This window comes from Cynoglossus semilaevis, chromosome 20 (assembly GCF_000523025.1).
Source record: "Cynoglossus semilaevis isolate Cse_v1.0 chromosome 20, Cse_v1.0, whole genome shotgun sequence".
Classification (NCBI taxonomy): Eukaryota; Metazoa; Chordata; class Actinopteri; order Pleuronectiformes; family Cynoglossidae; genus Cynoglossus; species Cynoglossus semilaevis.
Window position 1 is genome coordinate 14010327 of NC_024326.1, and position 418 is coordinate 14010744.

General features: G+C 56.2%; 1 protein-coding gene across 1 annotated transcript in view; it reads right to left on the reverse strand.

Annotated features, from left to right (window-relative positions):
• The window catches only part of pard3ab (par-3 family cell polarity regulator alpha, b), a 67509-nt gene that overhangs the window by 25523 nt on the left and 41568 nt on the right, over positions 1-418 (reverse strand). The window contains exon 20 of the mRNA XM_025052580.1: positions 286-381. Within this exon, the coding sequence (XP_024908348.1) occupies positions 286-381 (96 nt within the window). The remainder of the gene's footprint in view (positions 1-285; positions 382-418) is intronic.

Sequence of the window (418 nt, forward strand, 5' to 3'; positions counted from 1 at the left end):
AGTCCAGTCCAGTCCAGTCCAGTCCAGAACAGGACCAGTCGCCTTCTCTCAGCCAGACTGATCCTGATCCAGCACTGAAGCAACACGAGCTGCTGGAGACCAAGCTTTATCAGCGAGCACGTCTTCACTCTCATGCTTTGTAAGAGACGCAGGACCAGGCCTGAAATCCTGATTCTCTGTCCCAGCAAAGCTACGGTGTTAGCGTGTTAGCATCAGTTCACTCAATCACCATGCTGGAACATTTTAGACACTTTACAAACACATTTTCACAGCGTGTGATCTTACGTGTCTCCATGCCCTCATCGTCCTCCTCTGGTGGCGCAGGACGGTCGTACGACTTGTCGATGGCTGCCCTGAAGCTCTCGTTGCAGCCCCGCCCCCCTGTGGTACGGGGGCGGGGGCGGTGGGAGGGGCGGCG